The 25,862-nt window shown below is 35.8% G+C and overlaps 1 protein-coding gene across 2 annotated transcripts in view; it reads right to left on the bottom strand.

Moving 5' to 3' along the window:
* MMP16 (matrix metallopeptidase 16) overlaps window positions 1-25,862 on the bottom strand; it is a 185,006-nt gene that overhangs the window by 38,009 nt on the left and 121,135 nt on the right. For both annotated transcript variants that reach the window (XM_054817065.1, XM_054817066.1), the window contains 2 exons: window positions 13,015-13,176; window positions 9,940-10,157 (listed from right to left, as the gene is read on the bottom strand). In XM_054817065.1, the coding sequence (XP_054673040.1) occupies window positions 9,940-10,157; window positions 13,015-13,176 (380 nt within the window). The remainder of the gene's footprint in view (window positions 1-9,939; window positions 10,158-13,014; window positions 13,177-25,862) is intronic.

Raw genomic sequence — 25,862 nt, 5'->3', positions numbered from 1 at the left:
CTTATTTTTATTTATAGGCTGGACAAGTAGTATAATCAAATTTGATTTTGTATAGGAGAACAGTTTTTGATTTCATATGCTTGGTATAACAAGGTAATCTGCTGTTTCTTGTGTTATTCTACCTAATACATATTACGCAAAATAGATAGTATCCCTGTCATGTCAAAGGTACTTAACTTCGAGTGAAATCTTGAATCTGTTACAGTCAATGGAATTTTTTCCATTACCTTCAACTGGGCTGTTTTGCACTCAGTAGGCAAGGTAACACTTAAAAAAATATTCAAGCTATAGATTATAAAAAGAAGAAAATATAGGATTTAAATAAAAATCCATTATAACTTTTTGATATTTTTCAATAGATTTTCAACAGTGTGAATAGTGTTTCACTGATTTGTTGAAAAAATAAACATGGATGTTGTTCTAAGTTATTTAAGACCTCAACTGTTTAGTAGTGCAGCATTTTGTATAGGAAACGACTAATTCAGAGGAACAAATGAGATTAGTTTCTTTTCATTTAAAATGCCTGTTAAACTTCTGCATTGTGGACCCTCAACCCCTTGGGGAAAAGAAAAAAAAAAAAGAAAAAGAAACAAAGAAATTAAAAATCCCACAAATGCTTCTAGAATATAAAATTTTAGCTGTAAATCAAGGTTAAGCAAATATTTCTGAGACTGATCAATACCACTGCTTGAAAAAGCTTACATTACAAGCCATTCCAATTCTTTCCCAAAATGTTTACCTAAATTAGTTGAAAGGCCACAATTTTGTTCAACAAGAAATTTTAATTAAGCCTTTTGCTTGAAGTGTTTCTGCAATTACTCCCTTTGGTTCCATTAGGATGTAGCCCCAATTAAAATGTATTGTTAATATTACAAGATAACACCTGCTGGTGGTACAAAATTGAAGATAGGCCTCCATGTAATTTTAGATTATTCCTTTCTGTGAGTTTTTGCAATTATTTTCTGTCAATAATGCTTTTTTTCTATTCTCTTGCCAATGAAATATTTTTAATCAGTTCACTCAAACACTGAGCCTGTGAAAACAGGCGAGTTCTACAAAATTAAATACTTTTTGTACTGTAGTATTCATTTAAAGCTTTTTGTTAGTATTTTTTGTTGTAGTAAAATGAAGAGTGAAAAATTAATAAAGTCACAGATTTCTGTGACTATAGCAAGGAAATATTGTAACTGTGAGGGAATAAAAGTTGGGATTCGATCTTTCAACTTTGATTCACATTGTTAGTCCTTACTCAAGTGATTATGCCCCCTGAGGGCTTATGTACATGTATTTTCCCCATTAAGATTCTCTGTCTAGGCTTGAGTTATTCATAAGCAGTAAATCCACCAGATCAAAGTCTTTCATATACATTTGTTTATCTGTATTTTTAATGTCTTTCACTTATTTAATAGTACTATGCAGATCTACAATTGTTCTGTATTTCTTGCATTTGATAGTATGTAAAACTTGTTCTGATTGAAAGCACGATTAAGTTAATGGTCAACTAGATTTCAGAAGAACCTCTTGACATACGGGGAGAAAAAAGGAATGAACAGTTATATTAAATAACTAAGAAAAATAGCAATTCTAAATACAAAAGTAACACTATATAAGCATGCTATCATTTGTTGCAGGATCCTGTGGATTATTTTTTGGTGATCAAGAAAAAGTCATAATTCTATTTTTTATTCAGTATCATTACAAGAACTTTCCTAATAATATATAAAAATTTGACCCATTTTGCATAAAGATAGTAACAGAGATCTTCAGATTCCACCAATTCCACTCTACTAAAAAAAAAAAAACCAAACCAAAACAAAAAAGCCAACAAAAAAAACATTTCTAAAGAATGACTAATTCTTGGAATTTTGGCCTATGATTTACTAATACTTAGTCTCATATTTTTCGGTATTTATTAGATTAAAACTAAATCAGAAATAAGAATTTGTTAAGATTCATGTTCAAACCTTTACGAACATTGTCCCAAAGCCTACCACCACATTTGTATATGGGTTCACCAAGTACTTGAGTATTTCTGTTAAACTCAGACTGTCCACTCCATTGTGAAAACTCCTGAAGAGTCTGAAGGACCTCTTTTCAATCTGTGAGGACTCTAAGGTAAGGAGTGCACCTTGTGGGTATTAATGGCTCATCATGAGATAGTGAGAGTCTCACAGAGACAGAACTGGGTCAGTCTTCAAATAAAGTGTTTTAGTCCAGAGCCTGACCCTAGAAAGGAAGGTGATTTCCCCTGAAAGCTGAGATAGTGGAAGGAGACATCAGAGGATCTGTCTCTCACAGCTGCAAGGGGTGGACATTCCCTACCCTGCATTCCATTGTGGGCAGCAGCCACACACCCCCAATCTCCACCTGGTCTCTTCTTCTGAGCTGAATACAGAAGTCACAAAACAGTCTCCTGACCAAATCTCACTAGCTATTGCTTATGAGGGCCATGTACCAAAAGAGATGATGGATCAAATGCTACTGGGAAATGAGTGAGTGAAACAATCAAATTTCAGTGAATTCACAGAATCACAGAATGGCTGAGGTTGGAAGGGACCTCTGGAGGTTTCGAGGGAGTATGAAGAAATACTCAATGCCTCCTTTGGAGGAAAGTGGGGAAAACAGGTAACACAGAAACATTTTGGGAGGTTATGCCTTTTTAGTGCTCATATTTCAATTACTACACAAAATCACAGAAGAGTTGAGGTTGGAAGGTACCTCTGGAGCTCCAACCTCCTCCTTTGCTCAAAGCAGAGTCAGCTACAGTTGACCTGGTCTATGTCATCAGCTTCTGAGTATCTCCAAAGATGGAGACCCCATAACTTCTCTGGACAACCTGTTCCTGTAAGGGTTTACAATGAAAAAGTTTTTCCTATGTGCAAATTGAATTTTAAAAAGGTATTCTGCCTTGTTTTTCTCTCAGGGAAAAGAAAATTCAGAAGGATATTAATCTGTAAGGTCAAGATGATGTCTTGGCAGAGCTCTTAAATCTGTCTCTTCTCCTTGGACTGTATTGCAATGCAAATCATGCAAACTTGCAGTACGGAGGTAGTCAAGCAACAGGTACCATCGTGTCATGCAAAAATTGCTGTGAGGAGAAATAATATGTGTTTTGCATCTGAGAGTTTATTTGGGTCAAGATGGTGTGAGCAATTACATGTTAAGAAGATGGTAACACCACTTGCATTAGAAGAAACGCTTGTGTGATACACTCTTGAGTGGTCCACTGTCAAAGACACCAGTGTCTAAGGGACAGCTGCCCTTCAGAAACATCTGAACCACATGTATAGTGGAACTGTATGGCCTCAGAGGACAGACTGTATCTAATTAAAAGAAAAGCACATATGATGGACATGAGAGATGCTTAGAACCATCTGCTCTGCTACTGATAAATCCTTTTACATCGCATTGTTTGCCAATGAAAACATAGCCTTTTGGAAAAAAATAGTACACTTTCTTCTGACAAATCTAAAGCCCTGCTGAAGATACTGAGTCACGCATGCTGCTAAGGTTATAATTTTTAATGGGCTAGTACATGAATAATAGGAATTTTATTAGCCATATAGTACAGGTTGTTAATCAGTTCAAGTTGCTTACAAGTTTCAATAACACGTATATCCATTACACTGATGCTTTTGTAAATAAAGCTCTAATAATATAGTTATGATTTTTTAGATCTTTCTATACATAATATTTATATGTGTACAAATACATCTGTAGGTGCTAGATAATAAGTATCGCTATGACTGGGTTGCCATCTTTTGAATGGACATAAAACTATGTAATAAAGTCCAAAACAATTTTTTAAAGGGTGAGGGGGTAGAATGGTTTTTTTAACTGAACTATTCTGGTACAATTATTACTCAGGTGATTACATTCTTGCCTAAATTCCTCTGCAGCTGGATGGAATATACTACCTACTTTCCACACAGTGATGAACAGACTGAGCTTTCCATTTTAAACCTGTGAAATGTGTTAGCTAAAACCCTTCCCTAGCTTAGAAGCACACTGAAAGATCTTGGTAACATCTGGAAAATATTTTTACTTCCATCAGTGAAAATATCCATTTCTCAAAAATAAACAAGCTATGACTTTTTAGTATTCCAGTATGTCCCTGATTTTTTTCCTTCTTGACATCCTATAATTTGTTTTTGTGCCACAAAAGATTCATCCTGTGCATTTCCAATGGGCTTGGTCTACTGTGGTACATTGAAGTTCCCACTGAGCTTTTGCTGCTTTTCTCTTTCCTTTTCAACATATAACCTGACTTAATGCAGCCCTTCTCCCTGATGAGATAAAAAATGGCAAATTCCACCAGATTGGTCTTCCTAACATAATGATATAAGAAGTAGGGGGAAAGGAGACTGCTCTCTGCAGATTTAGCTACTTCTGAGCTCCTATTCCCAGTCTTTTACAGCTCAGATGTTAAGTGTTTTTTTCCCTCTCAGATCCCAAAACATCTAATTCCACAGCATCCTCTGCTGAACTTTCCCATGCTGTAGCTGACAGCCCTCACATTCACAGTATCACACGACAAAAACCAGCTACACAAACAGACCAGGAGAACTTTGAAAAAAATGTCTGCTTTCAAATACGGTGGAGTCAAGTCTTATGCTGCAGCGGTTTCTTTGTCTCTACTTTTTATTAGCAGTATTTTCCCTCCATCTCACAGATTTTTTATTAGACCTAATAGTTATGATTAAATAGCCAATGCTAAAATGCTTTCAAAATTCTTCATGTGTTTACCACATATCAAGAAACAGGATTTTTTTCCTTTTGTGTTTAACAGCATACTCTATATAAATACACAGTTCTGAAAGGGATATTAAATGGCATCTATACAGTTATGTATGAAAGCAACTGCAGTCTAAACTAATGCCAAGGGGTAATGACAGCCTAATTGGCTTGGCTTGTTTGGCACGTCATAAATGTTTTTACAATGGTTCTTAGCAGATGAAGAGTCAGAAAACAAATATCTGCAAGTTGTGGAGAAATTACTATAAAATAGTAAAACACAGCCTGTTAAGGCCTTCCTAAAATTGGTTCCATATTCTACCATCTGTAATGTTAACAATTCAGAAGACATTTCTCTGAGCTGTAAATGCTATTTGTCTCATGGACAAGCCTCTTTCTCTTATACTTACATTACATTTCAACAAACACCGTAGTATACGACAGTGATTAAAAATGTTGTTCTTCAAAGAGTGAGTTAACTGTTCTGACATGAATAGTGAAACCATTATAGATTATATAGGACCCATTCTTTTGTTTCTTAAGGTTTTAGCATTAGACAAAGACCAGTCCATCTTCTGTGAGATGTTCTTCTATGAGGCAAAACCCTGTGTCACATAAACAAGGAGCAGCGACCTGTCCCTCTAACTTGCTGATTTACACAGGACAAGTTCCACACACATAGTGCTTACTTTTCTAGATGTAACCTGTTCAAAAAACTAAGAGTTTTGTTAAAATCTGTGAAACAGAAAAGGACATAAAGAAAAAGGATATCAACAGTAGTAACACAGATTGTTGAAACAGAGCTAGAGGTAATTTTGTTGCCAAGGAACAATCAGCATGTAGAGTCAAACACAAGCTATACATGCCTCAAAAATAAGAGAATAAGCAACCACTGTTACTTGATCTGCATCCTTTGAGAGACAATATATTCTGTGCAACCATTGCCCCCCCCCCGAACATTTTTTTTAATGGTGTAAAAGATTCAGAAGATGTTAATGTAGGTACCTTTATTGATAGGACATCCTAGGTTATCTTCATAACTGTTTTGCTACAGAAGACTGGAAAAGCAGTGTGAATTGCACAGAACACAGGCAGAAAGTGGAAATATAGGTTGTAAACTTCTTCACTAATGGATCTTTTCTGGTGATCTTAGATAATGGGGTTCCTTTTCATGACACAGTAGCCCTGGATGTACTCTCAGGAGACTTTGAGGAGAAGACAGTACTGTCGGATACTACATATTCCCATATACAATAGCTGAGAGGTTTTTCCATTAAAGGCAGACAGGGTCATACTACTCTGCAAAACTTTCCGAGAAAAGGAAGACCAATTTGTTTTTCTCCATTTTCAGCCATTTTCTGTGTCCCAGGGGACTTTTAACTAAACAGAGAGAAAAAAATAGCTGGAGAAGAGATTGGAAATAAGAGTGACAGCTAAATACTAATTGTATTCAGCATAAATACAGAAGCTAACTGGAATCTCAAGAAAAAAACTTGGCACTCATGAATTTTGGCATAGAAATTCTTCTGTCCTGATTGTTGCTTATACCAATTCAAGCATGTATTAAATAATAGCAGTAATTTAAAAACTGCAGTAAATTAAGACAAACTTCATATACTCTAAAATATCAGTTGATGACAGCTGAAGCCAATAGTTACAATACATTGATTTTAACTGGTATTTTTCGTCTATAGGATACTGTGTCCCCAAGCCTTTCAGCTAGCAGGGTCATTGTAAGGACATCTTAATTTAAAGAATTCAGGAAGAATTCCTTTTGGAACAATACGTTTATATGTCAGTAATCCATGTATATTTAATGAAATTTTTTTTTTTCCTTAAAATCCAATAATTTCTCCAAAACAACTGATCCGCAAAATTCTAATTTTATTTGGTGATCTTTGGGGAATCTTTAACACATTGATTTTTTTTTTTTTTGGTGGTTACTGTTCATGTTAGATCAAGAACAATTCTTCTTTATTTCATTTCTATAACCCTACAATTTTATCAAGTGTTGCTAAGATTGTTACTTTGTCAAAGTGATGGCAAAACAATAAAAAGGGATGGATAAGTGTAAATTCATTTTCCCTTTTAAGTTTGCTGTTATTCAGTTTTACTCTGGATATATTCATTTGAGAATGACAGATAGTCTTAAAACCACAGACAAAGCTCATCAATTTGACTGAACATAGAAATTTTTTCTAATATTCTGATACTCTTAAGTATACCTAATATCTCAACAGCCAATAGAAAACTATCTTGAAATTAATATTGTTTGTCATCTACTATGAAAATCCACAGTGTATCTCGAACTGTTATCTTTTGTGCCTCAATTTTATGTTTAAATTAGAATTTAATTATTCGAAAGTGCTCACATTCCTCAACTCTGTGGCTAAATTCCCAAGCAATTTCAAGGATTATTTAAACAATTTGAGCTCCTGAGCTTGGGACTTGCCCATGAGGTAAAAAGTGGCTATTTTCAATTTGAAACTGGTACATGGCATACATGCCATTCAGAAGGCAGTAAAATCTGCCACTCCACGATCGTTACAGACCTGTGGATAAAGACAAAGAAAGAAAAGGATATAATTTGATTTGCCTCCAACTTTATTAATTTAACTCATCTGGTGACTATCCAGTAATAATTCTTCCAATGAAGGTCGTAATTCTTCTTTAATTGTTTCCACCTGGTACAGTACTGCTATCAGTCCCCTCTTCTTCTCTACCTTTCTGTACTTGGCTCTCAGCCCATCACTCGTCTTCCCAGTCTATCCTTGTACTAACATTAAGGGGCAAGGGCAAAGATGTTTGGTTTTTTTGTTGTGTCAGACCACAGAACCTCCACCTTGGCTTCCTCCAGTGCTGGATGCTTTCTGTGTGTTAGTCCTTATTCCTGTATATGCCTTCTGAGAATGAGCTTCTGCCCTGCTCCTGCTACAGTCTGACATACTGAGCTTTTCCTTATAATCTACCCCCTGAGATTCTGCAAAGTAAGTTGAAAATTACTAACAACCTCTGACTTTTCTAATCCTTTCTCCCCTTCCCTACCCCTTTCATACTTCTCCCCATACAAAAACCAGCCCCCCCAAAAAAAAAATCTTCAACAAATAATGAAACTCCTTTAGCAGACAAAAATCTTCATCAGTAAATTAATGTACAAACCAGAAAGTTAAGGTCTACTAACTCAAGCATTCAAAGACACTTGTACTACAAAGTCAAGATTTGTATACTTAAGTAAACGCCATTTCTTAACATACTAACCCAACTCATGCCTTGCCATGCTCCCAGGTACCCTGAGGAGAAAAGGGGAACTGTGAGACCCTTAAAGAAATTAATGTGGACAAAGGTCATCTCTTCCTTCCTTCCCAACACATTGCTTTTATGATTGCAGCAACTTCATTTTGGAGAGTCAGACTCTAAATATGAAATCTGTAAACACTTTTTGTTATTGGTCATTTTTCACTGACAAGGTTTTACCGTGTTTCCTCATTAGGGTATGGATCATGAATGGAGTTTTAATTTTGGAACATAAACACAATTTACACACTAGTAAGCATACAAACTGTATAGTAAATATGTAATGTTAAGACAGTAAGCAGTAAACACTTTTGGAGAAAACTTAAATTGCATTTTCAATCACAATAGGTAAGACTGATTGGTAATGGTGAACTTATTTACCCAGGAACACAGACTTGGCTAGACAGGAAATTTTGTATTAGTGGGATAGCATTTCACCATTTATCGATTTATGTCTAAAATAAATGAGAATATATTCTATTGCTCTTGAGGTGGATGACATGAGATTGAAGTAGGTATTTTAATATCCTGTTTAATGTCAAGTTAGAAAATTAGATTCTTCCTTAACCTTTGAGTTTTAGTCATAAAAAGACTGATGCTTCAGGACCTCCCAGTGTTTGAAGATATACCAGCTATTCAAATGGAAAGGGCTGACAGCCCCAGGGCTGGCAAAATCCTTAGCTGTTTACAGGAAATACACTTCCTGTCCATTGGGTTGTGAAGGTAGCTTAATAATTTTGAATGAATTCATGTGAAGCTATTGGCACATATTTTTTCAGGTATGCTAAAGAATGCTGGGTAGCATTGTTAATAAGGTTTATCTGGAGTGATAGAATATATATACAAAAAAACACCCCCAAACATTTAAGGGAGAAATGAGTTATATCAGAAAGGTCAAAAAAAGCCATTGAACTGTGAGCTTCATATTTTGAGACAAATTCATTGCACTTCCCTACTTACACTATTGCTGAAGGGAAAAGTGTTACCTATTCATGTGAAAGGCCCTTCTCTACCTATAACGTTGAAGTTAAAAAGAATTATATATTTACAAAACAAAGATCCCATATTTCCTATTGCTTAAGCAAATTTGACACACTAATAGTTCAAAATAATAGATTTTCCTGTTTCTTGTTTCTGGAACATTTGCACAGCACTACCTGTCAGCAAATTTGTTTAAGATTCAAGAGACTGAATAATAATGATTCTCTAATTATTCTTCAACATTCAATGTCTTCCAGAAATCGTACTGCAGATCATCCTCCTAAGGTAGCTTTGATGTCCATAATTTTTAGCAAAGTCCTTCTACCAAAAGAGTGTCTTTAAGTTCAGTTTGTTTATTTTGATTTGCTGCATATACCACGTTTATCAGCTCAGAGCAAAAAGATGAATGGAAATAAACAATGACACATTTGCAATAAGATTTTTGTGGCAAAGACCTTTACTTAGATATTGCGGTCTCAGTGCAATCACAACTTCCTTTGTAAATGACAGATCTAATTGTAAAATTAAAATCATGGCTCCATGAGGGGGAAAAAAAAAATGTAGAAGACTCAATATCTACTGTATGTCTAGATGTGGCTGTATTCCCAACAAAATCATTCTTATTATTCATGAGTTGATATACAATTTTTATCTCTCCATAACATGCAGCATTTATTTACCCTTACATTTTGAGGCACTATAGTTTCTGCTGACATGGGTATTTTCCCAAAATAGAACATTACAGCAGTCTTCTGCTAGACGTTTAAGCCATGTGTATGTTTATTTTTTTAAATTTCTTTCTTGAGCTTTCTAACTGTGAGCAAGCTGGGAAAGTCGAGGCATGATGAATGAGAGTTTGCTTTAAAACAAAGAAAAAAAAAAGTATGTGTAGACATTTGATGTAACATTGAAAAATTCACAGCGTCCTACCTTGAAAACAAACATTTCCCGGCGAAGAATAGCCAGAGTGTTGAAGTTCCCATCACAGATGTTAGGCTTGGCTCCAGGATAGGAAGGTTTGTCACCAGTGGGTGGCCGGGGAGGTTTAGGTTGCCTGTCATTCTTCCGCGGGTCTGCTGGAGGGATTGACCGATGTGGGGGCACCGTTGGCAGAGGTCTTGTTGGTGGTGGGATCCTGTCAGGTGGACCTTCAAAAATAGCAGCAGGATGTAATTTACATGCCCACATGCACTCAAAGAAGAAATACACACAAAAACCTGCTGTAAGCAGTGCAAATCCTACAGTGGAAGAGGAATGGAAAAAGTGACCTAATGTACCTTTCCCATGTTGCTAAAACATATAATGAATAACTACCATAAAACCAAGGCATGAATGAAAAAAAAAATAACTACTTTTCACTATCCAGAATCTTCCTTCCTTATTGGAACAACATTCCAATAAAACCTGCAAATGATGCAGAGTCCACCATAGTCCAATCATTGACTATTTTACAAAATAAAGGGAAATACAAAACCTGTTCCTGATAAGATCAGCAGCAATCAATGGGTCTTCAATGCATATTTGTAACTTCAACCCAACAATTCACATATGCATATATGTGGCATACCTGATATTTCCCACTGACCCAATTTGTAGGCCAAATAATGTCATGTACATTAGTGACAGGACATTCCCAGCTTTCCCCAATGCCCCTTGCTAGGTATAGGAGCTCTTGAAACTGGATTTCAAATCCTAGGCATTCACATAAATAAAAAACATAATTCACATGTTTTCTTCAGTATTCTGAAATTAATTACTTCTTATTTTAATTTGTATATTCCAGCGAGTCTTACAAAGCTAGATACCTGATAATTAAAAGAATTGTTCTGAGGATAAAAGGATTTAAAAAAACCCTAAAGTGAAAAACTAAAACTCTGTACAGTGGTTTTAAAACATTTTTCTTCTTTCAAATAAATTTTCTGTCATAATATACAGAGTTTGATGATAGGTTAAATAACTTTCCTACTCATAATTTCTCTATCCGTCAAAGGGTCGTCCTAGGTGGATGCTGCTCATAACCCTAAAGGCATACTGGATGACTTGCAATGTGTGTACTGAAATTGCCTTTCCCTTTTTGCAAATATTGTTACATTGACATATATTCAAGGTACAAAAAGTTAAGAAGTTTCAGTTGGATCAGTAAGATTTCTGGAAACAAGATGAACACTTTAATTTTGCTCATTTTATTTAGGCCTCTCTCCAAGTCATTTAAATACACAACGAATTTTGACTTTTAAAAATAAATATGATTTGCATGACCAGCTTCAGAAAGACTTTTAAATAGTAAGACAACTCTAAAACTGCATAATGGCATTTGAATTTCTGATATTTTTTCAAAAGAAGTATACTTTTTAAAGAACAAGATGGACTATGTAAGGAAATACATAATGTAATAAGGCATTTATTTCATTCACAATTTTAAGGTTTGTGACATTTATAATTTATAGTTAATAATAGTGTTTCAAGGAATACTGCAGACCAAAGTAATTATTTTAATAGGCATGACATTTTTATTGAGGCATATGATTCCAGATCACCTCTTGATTTTAAAGGGAGCAAAGGAATCAGTTTGCAGTAGCTCATGTTGGAAAGTTTTTAACCCCAAACCAAAGTTTTCATATGCCATTTGGTGGTGATGTCAGATATTACTTCCCAGGGGTAACACATTTCTCCTAATGTTTAGCCCACAGCTGTTAGAGCTTAGCAGCTAGTTTTTAGCAAAGTATTCTTGTCTAGCCCTTAAGTCTAGACTACCAACTTATGAGGTCATGAGAAACAGCCTTCCTTCCAGCTAATCACATAGGAAAAAAAAAAACCCCACAAACAAACAAAACTTGATCTGCCAATCATTTTGAAATTGTTATTTATGCTTTATGTAAATATGTATCAATGCTTGTTAATATAATATTTTAACAAGCTTGTTAATATAAAACACCATGGAGGCTGCAGAGTTCTAGTTAGTACTAAAGTAATTTTACATGATCATAGTTGACTTTTCTGCCTGTAAAGATAAGGAATGGCCCTGATAATATTCAATATAAATCTGACAGTTAAACATTGAAATTGAAAATTCTGAGTACAAAATCAAATCCAATACAGAATTAATTGGGGAATTTTAAACAACACAATTTCAAATGATATGTACTGGAGACATAGCATTAGCATACAGATACCACAGATTTTTCACTGTAGGAGAGAAAAGCAAAATATACTTCTAAAGAAAAAAACCAGACTATTTAACAGATACCAACAGAATCGAAGTCTTTAAAACCAAGAACAAAACCATGTCTTTGGAAATGTAAGGAACAGTCATACAGGAGTTAGTGTTAGATTCAACCCATAAACGAAATACTGTTATTGTCTTGGCTTTTTTTTCTTTTTTAATTTTCAGTTACCTTGCCTTATCCAATTGAATTCAATACCTGTAGAATTTATTTACATCACATTTATTTACATCACATATGTCTGTTATATCAGGCCATTAAAAAACTAAACAAACATATTTTAAAGAAGTGGGCCTTTTTCCCCTTAGGGAGTTCAAAATCTTGGGCTGGTAATACCATTCTTTTGAGATCAATTTGCTATATTTATTACAAGAAAGGGTTTTTCTAGGACTACAAATTTTGTACTCCCAGGGAACTGTTTAGTATTATAACTGATAAACTGAGAAGCAATCAATTCATCCAGTTACATGAGTTTGGACTGCTGTGGAAATAAGCTTATTATGATTTTTCATAGTTTGGGACCCTTTTGCTGATATTTTATTTATGGCTTTTTAAAATTAAAATTACTATTCCAGCTGAATGCAAGTTGTGAACAATGATAGACAAAGTAAAAGAGCTTAATAAAAATCTTTGGCCTACAAAGGCCTACACAAAGGCCTTTGGCATAATAACTGGCAGAGTCTACACTAACAAACTATTTTGGAGAGGTGGTAGGGACAGGAGGATCTCAAATGTATTCTAAAGCTAAAAAATTATGTTGCTTAATTAGAGCATGACATACCGTATATCTTCTGGATGCCCTGTAAATCATCATTAGGTAGTTTGAAGTTGTCAGTTTCCATATACTGGTAAAATGGAGCCATGATTGCAGTGGGATCATTAGAGTGCTCCAAGCCCAGAGCATGTCCGAGTTCATGCACTGCAACTAGAAATAGATCATTTCCTATGAAGAGAGGAAAGGGAAAAAAGACCTTTGAAACTATAAGCATAGTAACAGAAATAACACAAGTGGAGGACTCTGCACTTTAAAAATATTTTCACTGGATTTGAATTTTACAAGGTAATGCTTAATAATGAATCATAAGGATAATGTGGTAGCAAAGGCAGCTTTCCCTTTTTTTTAAACAAGGAAACCATTTTTGTTACATATAATATATGATCACCTTACAGACACAATAAATGTAATCTTTTTTAATTGATGTACATGATTACTGTAGGGTTCAAGTGTCATACCTCATGCCTAGGCTTGTGTGCAATTTCTGACTTGAAGTTGATGCTGCAGTGAACCTGAGTAAAAATGCTTGCATCAAGACATAGTTCCAAGAGGAAAATATCCTTGCTGTGTGTGGTAAACTTCACAAATTGAGGACTACCTATTTAGGACAAACCCCACAGGGAACTTAGTCATCCAAGCACTTGCAAACAGACCCCTGCTGATTATTTGTAAATGTCCATTTCTGAATCACCATAACTGCAGTCCTAATGAGGAAAATATGGATGTTGCTCTACCCTTCTCAAAATAGGATGCTCTTACTTATTTCATTCTGTAAGTCAGTCCCTTATAAGTGTAGTTGCTTACTTAAGTATTAGGACTTTTTGATTTTTGTAGGTCTAAAAAATAAAATAACACATTCATGTTATAGACTGATTTAATTTTTTGTTATATTTTTCTAAAATTCATCTTTTCAGTTTTTATTACAGGATATTGGACACAACTAGAAGTTTTGACAGTAGAATTATGGCACTCTGTGAAGCAAACAAAAATCAAAGCCAAAGGGATTATTTCTATAAAAATTTCAGAGCTGGACCTCTATGGCATTAATTTTGTCCGGTTTTATTCATCTAAGACTTAGTTCAGCATATCTTTCTATGAGTGTTTTGTACAGATTCTGTAGTTTACCTGTCATATTATGAGACTTTGGAAAAATATTTTACATCAGGAGAAAGATTCTGGTCACTTGGAGAGGGTTACGTCCAGGATATTGCCCATTTTCACCACCTAGGGATGGGAAGAATCATCCTCCAGAAGTGTGATCCTGTCCCACTGACAAGAGAAGTATTCTAGATCAGCAGTTTATGCTGAACATCTAACTTTTAGATGGCTGGACTCAAGTGAAACAGGTGCCACCTACAGTAGGTAGTTTCTTGTTGAAAGAGCAGTATAAATACTGAAAGGCCTATACTGTGGCCTAATAGACAGTTGTATATTGAAACGAGAAAATACTTAGTGTTAACTCTGTGAATTCTTTGGAAGTAGACAGTTATTTTCCGCTGCTGGCACTTGATCTGGAATTCTAAGTACTATTATAATATTAATAGTAATAATATTTAAAAGTTGAATTTAGAAAAAAAAAAAAAAAAACCAAAACCCACATATATATAGTTACAGAACTTTGAGGACATAGTTGATAGTGTTTCAATTTTTCAAGTATTTCCTCTTGTTGACACAAAAAAATGAACTTTCTCCCAAGTATATATGAAAGGGGAACCACTTGGCAGTAGATGTCTTCATGATCTATGGATCCATGATGATGTTTGTAAAAAAAAATGTTTGATTGGAAGTGTGGAAACAATCACAACTAAAACTATGTACTTAGTTGACAGAGTCTTTTCATGTCTTTCTGATTCTTAATCCTGAAATATGAAGACTAAATGCTCTTGCTTTTTCATTTAGTGTAACTGTGCAGAAAAGTCTTGTTTTTCAAAAATTAATGAGACATAATGTGCTTTCAGAAATGAGAAGAGTTTATCTTATCATTTATAATTATGTGGTTTCCAGATGAAATATTTTCATGACGATATTTTTTCTTGGGTGTGGTTTTTTAGCAAAGCAGATTCTCAGTGTGCTGTTGTAACAGGTTTGATCAGCTTGACTGCCCCGATAATGAACGCTTTTTATATCTGAATCTGCCCTTCTATATCCAAAGCTGATCTTGACATTCTGTCATATGAATAATCCACAGTTTCTGTAGCTAATCTCAACATTGGAAGTGATGCACAGGAGCAACTCTATAAAGTTTTCATTCTGCACTCATAATGGAATATTTAATGTATTTTTTTAAAATGATAGGTTTAAGATGGAAAGACATGAATGAAAAAAGTTACTACTGTACTATAGCTATTGTACTGTGACATGTCTCATTATTTTTCAATTCTTTTCTGTGTTTTATGAAGGTTAAGAGGTCTGACCATGGTTTATTAGAATGAAATATTTCTTCATCTGGCATTAACTCATATATTTAAGATGCAACTTTCTTTTACTTTTCAGACCTTGTGAAAGGCAAATTTGCCTCCTAGACTTGTGCTTCCTCCATCATAATTAAGAATATTAACCAGTTTAGGTCCTATATTTATAATTGTACTAAGTTGCTCACAGTATTTACTGAAGCATTTTCAAATAGTTGTAAATTAATAGCATTTGATTCTACCACTATTATTAGGCTGGTTGGTATCAGTAGACCAAAGAGTGTTTTACATGTGGTATTCAACCTTTGCTGTTTGAGGTAGAATAGAACAGACGTGGAAGGAACCTACAAAGATCATCTAGTCCAACTGCCTGGCTACTTCAGAGCTGACCAAGTTAAAGCATGTTAAGGGCATTATCCAAATGCCTCTTAAACACTGACAGGCATGGAGCATGAACCACCTGTCTAGGAAGCCTGTTCCAGTGTTCGACCACCCTATTGGTAAAGAAATGCTTCCTAATGTCAAGTCTGAACCTCCCGTGATGCATCTTCAAAGCTTTCCCACACGTTCTATCACTGGATACCAGGGAGAGGAGATCAGCACCTCCCTCTCCACTTCCTCTCCTCAAGCAATGAGGTCACCCCTCAACCTTCTTTTCTCCAAACTAGACAAGCCCAAAGTCCTTAGCCAGTCCTCACAGAACATCCCTCCCAGCCCTTTCACCAGCTTTGTTGCCCTCCTCTGGATGCATTCAGTTCAACTGTGGGGCCCAGAACTGCACACAGTATTCCAGGTGAGGCCACACCAACGCTGAATACAGTGGGATAATCACCTCTTTTGACTGGCTGTTTATGCTGTGTTTGATGCACCCCAGGATGCAGTTTGGCCTCTTGCTGACTCATATTGAGCTGCTGTCGACCAGCACCCCCGGATCCCTTTCTGCAGGGCCGCTTTCCAGCAGAGAGAGAGAACTCTTGCCCGTCATTACTCCATCCTAGGTGCAGAAACTGGCATTTTGACTTGTTAATTCTCATCCCATTAATCATTGCCTAATGGTAATGGTAGGAAGTCTGGGAAGTGAACTTTTTACAACTTCTAAAATTTCAGGGAACCACAGTTAACAAATAATCTTAGAAGAGTCTACTGCTTCTCTCTATTTGTGACAGTTATGCAATGCATAACGAATCAATATATCCTTTAGTTATAAGTCCTCATTGAGTCCTCATAAACATCTCCAGGAATTTCCATATTTTGTTCCATGTTGACCTTGAAGAGATGCGAATTACATAGTAAAGGGGAAATAAATAAAACACACTGTCATCTACTGGCATATCTTCCTTCTGGGAATACAGATAATGAGCATATGGTAGAGCACTTCCAAAGTAGTACTCCTAAATGACAGTGGGACTATGTCAGAGAACAGGTATTATGCAAGGGGTGGCTGTTTCCTAGTATGTCTTTCTCCTCTTGTCTTTCAGATAGGGGTGATTATGTGGAAAGAAAAAATAAATAATCAGCATCTGACTGCCTCCCTGGACTTAGTCAAAGCCTAAGTCTGAAAGTGAAAAAGCCAAAAGGACTATGAAAAGTAATTTCCACCTCCTGCAATGTAACTTGTAGCCATAAGGGGAGCTGTTAAACGTGATAAAGACAGAGTAGCCTTTGGATAAGGGGGAAAGGGAGAAGGTCACAGGAAAGAGCTGGGAGAATAATATTCTTGCCTGGGGTGACAGTGATTTAACAAGGAACATATTTTCTACTTATAGTCAAATAGACCCATTACTCATAACAATTTCCATCAAGAGTCATGATTGTCTCCAGGGCATCTTGAATTTAAACTGACCCAAATAACTTAGTGCAGCTGAAACTGAAGTTTAAACCAGTTCAATATGTGTTGTGTGAGAACAATGCAGGTAGGACTTACTACTGTCTTAGTTTCCATCCTTTTCCCCTTGCATATAATTAGATTTCTCCAATTTGGCAACAATTACTCAGTGCCTTTTTTCTTTTGGGACCAGACTTGCCTTGAGCATCTCAATGTTCCTGTAACTAGCTACTGAGAGTGCAGAAGGATAACCCTGAGTGCTCTTTCTTTCTCTCCAGGCTGCACAGAAGTGTACTTGTGACTGCAAGGTTGATAGTAGGCCAACTTCAGTTCCTTGGCCAGATGAAGAAGTGTAAAGGCAAGTGAACATTCATACTAGCTCAGGCTAGCTTTATTATCATACTGACACTGCATATACTTTTTAAAATATTTTCAATACCCACCATTGAAGAAGAGCACCCCAAATGATTCTATACTTCAGTATACATTAATCAAGCAGAAATATATATTTCAGTCCACTTGGCAAAAATGAAACACAATCACAAAACTTTAATAAGTCATGAATAACAGTTAAACTACGTACGACTATGATGACTTTTAAATTAAAACTTGCTACTGAAGGATAGGCGATGGTGAATATTCATTGTGATAGTCTCAGTTACATCCTGTTAAATTTCTCTGTAGGGTAGTAGAGAAATATTGCAAAATATATTTCACAAGTCCAAAACTTGTGCATCTTGGTTCTTGTGTTCCCCATTAGCACAGAGATTTGGAATATCATGGATATAAGCTCAAAAAGACTATGATTGTTTTTCTTATTTTATCTCAGGTTTGATTTCACAAGGAAAAAAAAAGATACTGTGTGTAAAGAACTAAGACAAAATGAATATTTTGTACTGACACTTTTCTCTGAGGCTATAAACTATTTCAGGCACTAAATCTGCCTGACTTTACAATCACTGCCCAAACTCCAGAATATAAATATGTATTAATATATCAAATATTCAACAGCCAGCACTGTGGAGCATGGTGTATGGGGAAGCCTTTCCTTTAGCTAATATATACGCTATTTTTCATGTCTACAGATAAGCAAATCTAATATATTTGTCCACAACATGCTATTAAGAAACCCTATAGAATCATAGAATCATAGAATGGTTTGGGTTGGAAGGGACCTCAAAGATCACCTAGTTCCAACCCCCCTGCCATGGGCAGGGACACCCTCCACTAGACCACGTTGCCCAAAGCCTCATCCAACCTGGCCTTGAACACTTCCAGGGATGGGGCCTCCACAACTTCTCTGGGCAACTTGTGCCAGTGCCTCACCACTCTAACAGTAAAGAATTTCTTTCTAACATCTAACCTAAATCGACCCTCCTTCAGCTTAAACCCATTACCCCTTGTCCTGTCACTACACTCCCTGATAAACAGTCCATCTCCAGCTTTCCTGTAGGCCCCTTCAGGTACTGGTAAGCCGCAATTAGATCTCCCTGGAGCCACCTTTTCTCCAGTCTGAACAATCCCAACTCTCTCAGCCTGTCCTCACAGGAGAGGTGGTCCAGCCCTCTGATCAACTTTGTGGCCTTCTTCTGGACTTGCTCCATCAAACCTAGTTCTGAAGGTACTCATTGCCATTTTTAATGGTATGATGTGAGCTTAATTTATCAAAGCAATAGCCTATTGGCTTATCAAGCCTCAGATTCATCACTTGGTCATCTTTTTGATGCAGTACTAAAAGACCCCTCAGAGCATGTCACTTGGTTCTTCTCCTTGGCACGTGACAGTAACTGCTACAACACATGGTGAGCTGGAGTTGTCCATCATTTAAATGCCATGTGACCTCAATTCTGAAAATTTTCCCATCCAGAGAAAAACAAAAAATCTAGAAACTGAATTTCAAATCACAAATAAAATGGAAAACTACAAAAATGTTTTATACATGGACACTGTTTTTTCCAAAGATTATTCTACTTCATTTTTCATGTAATGCAGATAAACTATTTCAGATTAAATCCATATGAATCTGAAATGTAAATCTGTACAAGAAAGTCTTCTATTACAGCCCTATTATTAACAAGACAGTACCTCAAAGTCAAGTTTATGATTCATCAAAAAATATTACACACCTGCTACCCATGAACTCTTGTCTAATGTATTTATAGTTTACATTTTCATTATTCTGTTCATTCCTACCATTGATTCACCAAACCGATGCTGATAATCCCAACTGGCTGAAATGCTGCAAACTTTACAGTAAGATTCTTACTCTACATAGCATACAGAAAGAAAAAAAAAAAAAAAGAAACAAAGAAACAAACAAACAAATTAAATCTTTGTAATTATTATTTTTTCCAGACCCAACAGAATTTTGAACTTGCTAAGTCAACAGTCGGTAATAAAAGAAGATTCTCTCTCTGACCTTAATGCAATACAGCAGAGTTGAGCATATACATTATTTATGCACTTACATAAGCAACATATATGCAAATATATGTTATACAGAGAGTATACGTGGACCTAAATATAAATCATAGGCATACTTTTACCCATATAAAGGTGCCACATTTGCCAGTCTAAGAAATCATATACAGTTGCTTGACAGTATCTCAAACCTTTGTCATTGGCATTGATATTTGGTAGCTTGGTGGTTCTTTTGGAAAGAAAGTTTTACTAAAAGATGGAGCTGAGATCATGCAGTAGCTTTAAAAGAAGAAGAGCAAAACTAAATATTTGTGATTTTAAATAAAAATGTATCATACATAGTATACCCATTTTCTATCTGAATACAGTGTAACTACTTTGTACACACTGTATTTTAAACAATCATTTTTCAATAACATACCTACACATGTAGCCTTTTTTCCATTGTGACAAAAAAGAATGACATAAAAATATGCTTCTTTCATTCTATTATTACATATACTAACATATACACTAAAATCTTTGTAAGCTGAATTACTGATATCTATACATATTTGCAGACAGAAAGGGAGGTATAGGCAGTTTGTTATATACAAAGTAAATACTAATATACTGTGTATAATTTAGTATACCTACACTACGTATTTTTGAAAAACTGTTCTATTTAAAAAAGACCAACAGATTAGTGTGAAATTTAAACTTTCATGTTTAAAATTTGACAAGGCGATATATAGGATAGGGCAAGATTGTCTTCAGGCGACTCAGTGACCATTGCTGAGATTTGTTAAGGACATGTGAGTTTAGAGGTGTGTATGTCCTTCCTGGCAGTATTCTAATGGTTCTGCATATTGTAGGCATAATTTAGAAGAAGTCAGGAGCCTGATAAATAACATATTTGAGAGGACCTCACATTCCTTTATAATACAGATCAGCCTGTACTTTAGAAGGTAAGGACATGTAAAAGGTAAGAATTTCTGCCTTACTACTTACATTTATTACCAAGCACACTATACAACTTTCTAGTAAATCACTTGAAATGTGTGGTATTAATTACTTCATGTATTTTTAATTTTCTTTCTAAAAAAGTATGGATGAAAGGATATTTCCACTTTGTTTCTCACAGTCTCAATTACTAGTACTGTAAAATTTCACAAACTATTCTAACTAGTGAATCAATACCAACCTCTCCAAAGAGTGAGAAGTGAAGCAGCTGGATATGATCCTGGGGGAGGTAAGGAAGACACCAAAGCGTGCTGCTTCCCAAAAAGGTGTAAATATGATGGTGTGTGTTCCTTCCACAAATATAATGCTTATGGCTTTATTTCATGCTTTGAGAAAACCCTGCTGTGACAATAAACCTAACAAACTAAGAAAAACTACACCTATGATGAATCTCTGTCTCCTGGGATTAACTTCTCTTTAGCTCCTGGGATTAACTGCTTCATCGCTCAGGTCCACTACTGAATTTGCATACTCTTCTCAAATGGTATTTGTATTCTATTAGTAAAAAAGTCATATCAGTTAATGGACTGAAACATTTTATTTTGGGTATTTTCATGGTCATCTTTAGATAATAATCATTTAAATTAAATCAAATTAGAATTATAATTACATTTTGCATTTTGCTAGAAAAGATCTTGATAAATTAATTTCTCTCAGCAAGCTCATACCAGTAAAAATACTTGAAAATGCAGTGGTCATTCTCAGAGCATTACAAATGACTTGGTTGCCAAATAACATTTATGCTATTTTTCCAGTAGTCTTATTGCAATTACAAATGCTGCAAATACTGTAGCAGCCTTATCTACTTATATTCTTTCCTGTCTTCTCTTTGTTGCTGTTTTTAGTTGTTGCTGTGGGAACAACAAGCTGGAGAAGTATTTAATCTCTTTTCTGAAGGCTGTCAGAGTGAACACATGCTGGGATTGAAGATTTGGATATGTGCATGAAAAGAGCATGTATCACACAATTCTCAGCTATCCTCCATGGTCCTGTCCTTGAGGGTCATTCATGTGAAGGGAATGGACATCTTTCTACCACTCCTGAGTAAGTGCCAGGCTGGGTGAGAATAAAAGTAAAAGGAACTTAATTGTGCATGAGTCCATATTAAAATCAAATCTTTGCTTTTGACAAAACAAATGTAGGTTTTGTCTTTAAGCCACTCAACTAAAATACTGGCATGTTAACACTGTGGCTGCTTTTGTTTTGAAAGGATGTTTATTTTTTTTTTTTCTTCGTTTCCCCTAATGTTCTGTGTTTCCTGCTATAAAGAGAAATATGTGTAATTACTAGGAGGAAGGTCAAAGTCACGCTGCCAATATTCACAATAGACGTAAGTTGCCATGGGGCAGGAATCTGGAAGGGTCCTACAGATCAGTGAAATCCCCACAACAAAATTACATAGAATTTAATTTATGTATAAATCTTGTGCTGGCTCTCTGCAGAGATAAATTTTTACCCTGTGTCAGTTAAACTACAGAGAATAATTATATTATACTCCAATTTAACCCACATTAAAGCCATCCAAACCACATTATTATTCTTACTTTATCATTTTATCTACTTAACATGTACATATGACTTTAAGATTTTTTAAAGATAAAGTGGCATAGTTTTGTATATATATTTGGGAATTTTATATGAACAGTTCTTCCTTCACTGCTATTTTGCTTGTTTAATTCCTGTTAAGGAAAACTATCAAGATAGAATTTTCTATGTTTCTTTTTTTTTTTTTCCCTTGAACTAGTGATAAAAGAAGTAGGAATTTTGAATCCTAATTGGCAAAGCGATTAGGAGAAGGAAAAAATCATTAAAAGTTCTCTGATCTGAAAAGCAGATATGTTTTCTAAGAAGTCTGCAGACTTCAAAGGGAGACCTGATTCAAGTGTGTATCATATTCTAAATTGAGGTAACTTCAAACTGGGGATCATATATATGGAGAAAGTGACAGGAAGACAAATCTGCTACTTTGGTTTTACTTTGATAAAATTTACTCATATGAAATGCTCTGATCTATTGAATAGATCTGCTGCTATTAGTGAGTATATCCATATAGGTGTATGTTTCACTCCAGCTAGAGGAACCACTGTGAGCCTCTCTAGCACTCACAGAATACCGCCAGTTTGGCACCAGTGACTCTTGGCACTTGTTGGCATGGAGATGCCTCAGCACCCGCAGTGGAGCAGCAGCCTCCAGCATGACAGATTGCAGAGGGCAGAGCAAAGGGTGCTGGAGAGGCCAAGATGGTTAGGCAGGCAAGCCATGCTCCTGGGACCCACGCGGAGGAAAGCCTATGCAACAGGATTTTTAGAGAGGAAGACGAAGGCAGGAGTTAGCTGGCCCTGCCAAAGTGCAGGAGAGCTTGGACATGGGAGTGTTAGCTTGGGCAGCGGTCAGTCCTGGCACACTTCCCCTTCTGTGAATCAGGACCTCAGGAGGACCTCAGCCTGGATGGACAGCCACTGGCACAGGCAGGCCATACTACCAACTATATGTTCAAAATTTAAGTGGTGCAATCCATTTGTGAATTACCATGTTTAGACCAATAGGAGACTGCTTGTCCTACCATACTGAGAGGGACAGGGGATAGCCTACACCAGTAATTACCTTTTCTGAGTATAATACTGAACTGTTCCCAAAGTAGGCATCTCTGCTGCTGAGACAGATTTCTTTGGACGCCAGCTGATGCTGTTATTTGGAAGTACTTATCATTTCAGTTCTCCTCTAATCGGAAATTGCACATGATTCAACATCACTAGTGGAAGTCATCTAGCTACAAAAAACTGTAACACAAATGTCTATACCTGCACCTTTCACAGCCACTGATGAGAAACAGGTATTTCAGGACATGATTCATCTAGTTTATTTTAGACACCTACTTCAGGATGTGACGAATCTTACCCAGGAAGGCAATATATCTCTCCTCTAGCTCTAAACAGACTCTATGAGATTAATTCAGATATAAACATCAACATTTCGTCAGATTAATTCCACACCCTCAAGTCTTCTGGCTTCTGACTTAGGTCTTTTCATTTAAGTCAGTGGCAAAATATTAATTATAAAAGTACAGGATGTGTAGTTAAGTGATATATGTACAAAGCCTGGAAGCATTCATCATTGACTTGAACTACAGACTTAAATCTGTCCACTACAACAAAGCATTTTTCACAAAACAATATTGTTCTTTTAATTTAGCTGGTGCTTTTTTGATCTTTCTGTTTTCATCTTTTTTCCCAACCTGATGTTTTAGCTGTAGATGTTTCCAGGTGTTGGTGTTAGCTGCTCAGCACTTTTTGAAACTCAAGCCACTTAGGAAGGAGTCTAAATATAGATTAAAAATATTTTGGCCTCAAGAACATATGGTTTGAGCATTTTGAAGTGAAGAATTGTCAGGATAAAGCACAAATTATTCTCTAAGCTTAAGAACACAGATACTGTAGAAAATCTTTCATTAGTTAGTTATCTACTATTCTTAAAAATGTCACATACAGTATTACCTTATATTTTACAGTTATCTTACATTCTTCTACTTTTGCAACAACAATCCATAAAATTTCTGCCTAATAAATAAATAAATATGTAATTACTGTAAAATTCTTGTCTCATTCTCTCAGGAAACCAGGACAACATCCATGGTAATTGGCAACATGATTTTTCAGATTCCATTTGCCCCTGAAAAGGCAGGGGAAAGGAGAGGCCAGCACAGTAATAATATCCTAGAGAAAATCTTCGGGAAAGGTCAGATTTCCTAAAGCTGCTGCTTGGTGAAAAAGTCTCCATGAAGTGGTCCTCACAGCAGAGACTTGAAGATCTTTGGATCACATGAGAATTGGAGTGCTAAGCCCAGTGTCTGCTTTAAATGACAGAAATACCACTTTCTGTTTAAAGGGAGACTTTGAGGATCATAGATAGTTTCTCTTTCCTAAATTATTTCTACTAGCAGATTAGACTGAAAAGAAAAAAAATAATTTCAAGCCATTAATTCACTAGGTGATTTTTTAGTTGTGAACTGATTTCAACTTATCCGCAACAATAAAGGTGATTTTCTCTTTTTTTAGCCCAACGTGTTTGAAAGTACGGCTTTTCACAAGCTCTTCATAGCAAGTAATTGTTCAAGAACCTGAAATTCAGTCTCTGATGTGAAATCTCCTAGGTCATAAGGTAGTTCTTTATTAATAGCATTAGTTTTATTAATATTATTTTTATATCATACACTTTAAAGAAATATTCCCTTCTTGTAAGCTGATGGAGAACCCTTACAGAAAAATGCATAAGGGATAAGAAAAAAAAAGCACTGCAATTCTTTCTTTTTTCTTCCCCCTTCTCTATAACTTTCTGTCATGTACAAGAATTACATGAAGCTCTCTCAGATTCAGGACTCAAACTTAGAATCTGTTAAGCTTCTTTCTAAGAGGAGGAAAGGTTAAAGTAGGAGCTAGATTTATTTATTTATTTATCATGTGTGTGAGGAGTAACTTTTTTTCCCCTTGTCATTCCCCCACAGTAACCATGTGTGAGGGGTTGTGGGGTCATAAAAATAATCACGAAGGGGCTGGCCCACATTTTAAGTATGCATTCATTCAAAATACAGTTGTTTGCTTGAACAAGAAAAGCCTTCCCAATGCTCTTTTCTAGAATGCTGCAGGGAAACCAAAACCAAACCCAAAAAACCTAACATTGTTAGTTTCAACTTATTAATAATTTTAACAAACAATTTTCAGCTAAATTTCCCCATATTAACTTAGTACTCTTAATATGCTAATATGAGTGTCTGATCAAGTGAATCTAGTTTGGGAAGATAAACTTCTCTTCACTGTTGTATAAACAGTTGTTTGAGACAAAGACATCCTGTGAACGTAGGTGCAATGCTTGCCAAAAGTGTCTGCAAGGATCCATTCTGCCTTTCAGCTAGATGTTGTCTTGGCAGTAAAGTTGATGTAACAATGTGAACTTTCCTCATTTACTGACATGCAAAGTCAGCCAGCTTCATTTTAACACTTTCCATTAGCAGTTTAAGATAGGCTGGCTGATAGCTAACTGAGGCAGATGGCAAATGCAAGCAGTTTGTTCTACTGGCCCTGGTATGTGGGAAGTAACGTTCAGTTGCAGTTTGAATCGATAACTGAATTTGGAACTTCCCTAACTACTCCACACAGGCTTGTAATGATCTATGTTTACCTACACCATGATGGAAGCAA

Source organism: Grus americana, chromosome 2 (genome assembly GCF_028858705.1).
Source record: "Grus americana isolate bGruAme1 chromosome 2, bGruAme1.mat, whole genome shotgun sequence".
In the NCBI taxonomy this organism is placed as follows: Eukaryota; Metazoa; Chordata; class Aves; order Gruiformes; family Gruidae; genus Grus; species Grus americana.
This window is presented reverse-complemented; position numbering and strand designations above follow the sequence as displayed.